This window comes from Theobroma cacao, chromosome 8 (assembly GCF_000208745.1).
Source record: "Theobroma cacao cultivar B97-61/B2 chromosome 8, Criollo_cocoa_genome_V2, whole genome shotgun sequence".
Taxonomy (NCBI): domain Eukaryota; kingdom Viridiplantae; phylum Streptophyta; class Magnoliopsida; order Malvales; family Malvaceae; genus Theobroma; species Theobroma cacao.
The window spans coordinates 17,055,518-17,057,378 of NC_030857.1; the positions used below are offsets into that span (position 1 = coordinate 17,055,518).

Below are 1,861 nucleotides of genomic sequence, written 5' to 3' on the forward strand. Positions count from 1 at the left end.
ATTTTACAAACACCTCCTAATTGAGTTTTGTATATATATAATTTTGATTTATAATGAGATTATTAATTTATATATCAAGTGGGGCTTGTATTTTTTTTTAATGTATGATCTTATAAATTTAGCGAATTATTTATTTACCATATTGGTCTAAGTTGGGATCGATCAAAAATATTATTTAATCAAGATTATTAATTCCTCGAGTATTAATTTATAGAGGTTTATGTAATAGAATTGTTTATAATCACAATCAAGTGTAAGTCTCACCTACAATATTCACATTGTAATCTGCATCCAGCAAATCTGGAAACTCTCATTTAAAGGATAAGTTTGTGAAGAAAAGCTTACAAGCACATGGGGAAAACACCCCATCTTTAGAGAGAATGTAGAACCTTTTTTTTTTTTGTGGGAGCGGGGGACCCTAAGGGGGTGCTCGACTCCATATAGCAGATAGTAAGACCAATCTAGTGACTTGTAAATTGAGAAGGGTATTAAGCAAAGATCTATAGGTGATATGGACAGAAAAAGATCAGTGGTGCAATTTACGTATATCAGCTAGGACTTGATGTCTTTACCACTGTTAAGAACCCGATGCAAATGGAATGCTTCACCCTGGTCCCCATTTGACGACCTTCTCTCCAAATAGCAAGTAGTTAGCTGCCTCAGTAGTTTCTCGAGGTAAGAATGTAGACAGCTTTGCAGATTTTTCATATTGGGATTTGTCGATAAGATCATAGCATTAATTGTGTCTGCCACAACATCGCGTTGTGACTCTTCAAGAAGATATCCAACAGAGGACTCCTGTGGACGTTCATATGCCAGCAGAGCAACACAGTTCTAATAGGAAAACCAATTACAATATTAGCTTTTGATGCAACTGAAAAAATAAGGATCTGGCTCTAATTTTCTCAGCTCAAAGATAACATCGGACAAACAGAACAGACAAAGTAAGCATGCACACACACGCACAGACAGAAATGATGCATAAAAGGATACATGCACGCCAGACCAATTGCTCATCACAATCTAAAAACACACAAGGGGAAAAGACAGAGAGTTGTACATCTTAATTTTCTTAAAACTATGCACTAAAACAAAACCAAATTATATCAAGCTTGTATCTGCAATTTATGGTGTGCTAAAACATGTCCAACTACATTAACATAGGCTCCAAATAAAAGCAATTTCAAATACTAAGCACATCCCTAACGATAATGTTTGTCATGTCACACATTCTAAAAGCAAGCTCAATAGCCTAAAGAGAAAGGTTAAGAAAAGAATTTTCTTACTACCTGCACTAAATCATCAAATCCATCCAACCCAAAAAATTTTGCCAATTCCATCCTTCCATACTTAACAGCCTCTTCCAATGCTCCAACCTACACACATCAAGTACATACATCTCAACAAACATACAAATATGCATCAATCATCTCATACTCACATACCATCTCAAACGCACAAGGACAAACTGTTATAATCGAGCTTAAGTAAGGAAAGGCATCACCAAAACCAGAAACTTAAAAAATAGAGCAAAGTGTATAGTTGTAACTTAATTTTCATTAAGCATTAATAGAAGCTTATATACACATCATCCATGCATTACACTTGTAATGACATGCAAACACAAGTGTTAGACATAAACTTATATAACAACATGCAAGCATACACGTACAACAAGAGATGACAGCAAGCATAATTACAAAACACTAGTACAACAAAGCAAAATGCATTCAAATTCTTTGACTTGTTGACTTCATGCAAACATTAGTAACTTAACACTCCTCCTTAATGTTTACGTCCTGGACATTCAGCGTGCTTCTGAGATATTCAAATCTCGGCTTTGGCAGTATCTTGGTCATTA

The 1,861-nt window shown here is 35.0% G+C and overlaps 1 protein-coding gene across 2 annotated transcripts; it reads right to left on the bottom strand.

Moving 5' to 3' along the window:
• Nucleotides 340-1,617, bottom strand: LOC18592989. 2 transcript variants are annotated; one of them, XM_007019983.2, is made up of 3 exons: nucleotides 1,446-1,617; nucleotides 1,290-1,376; nucleotides 340-834 (listed from the first exon to the last, which is right to left on the bottom strand). In XM_007019983.2, exons 1-3 carry the CDS (start codon nucleotides 1,446-1,448, stop codon nucleotides 553-555), a joined length of 372 nt encoding a protein of 123 aa, XP_007020045.1. In that variant the 5' UTR covers nucleotides 1,449-1,617; the 3' UTR covers nucleotides 340-552. The 2 variants fall into 2 exon arrangements, with proteins under 2 accessions (XP_007020045.1, XP_007020046.1); XM_007019984.2 differs by having other exon boundaries at nucleotides 343-834; nucleotides 1,460-1,483.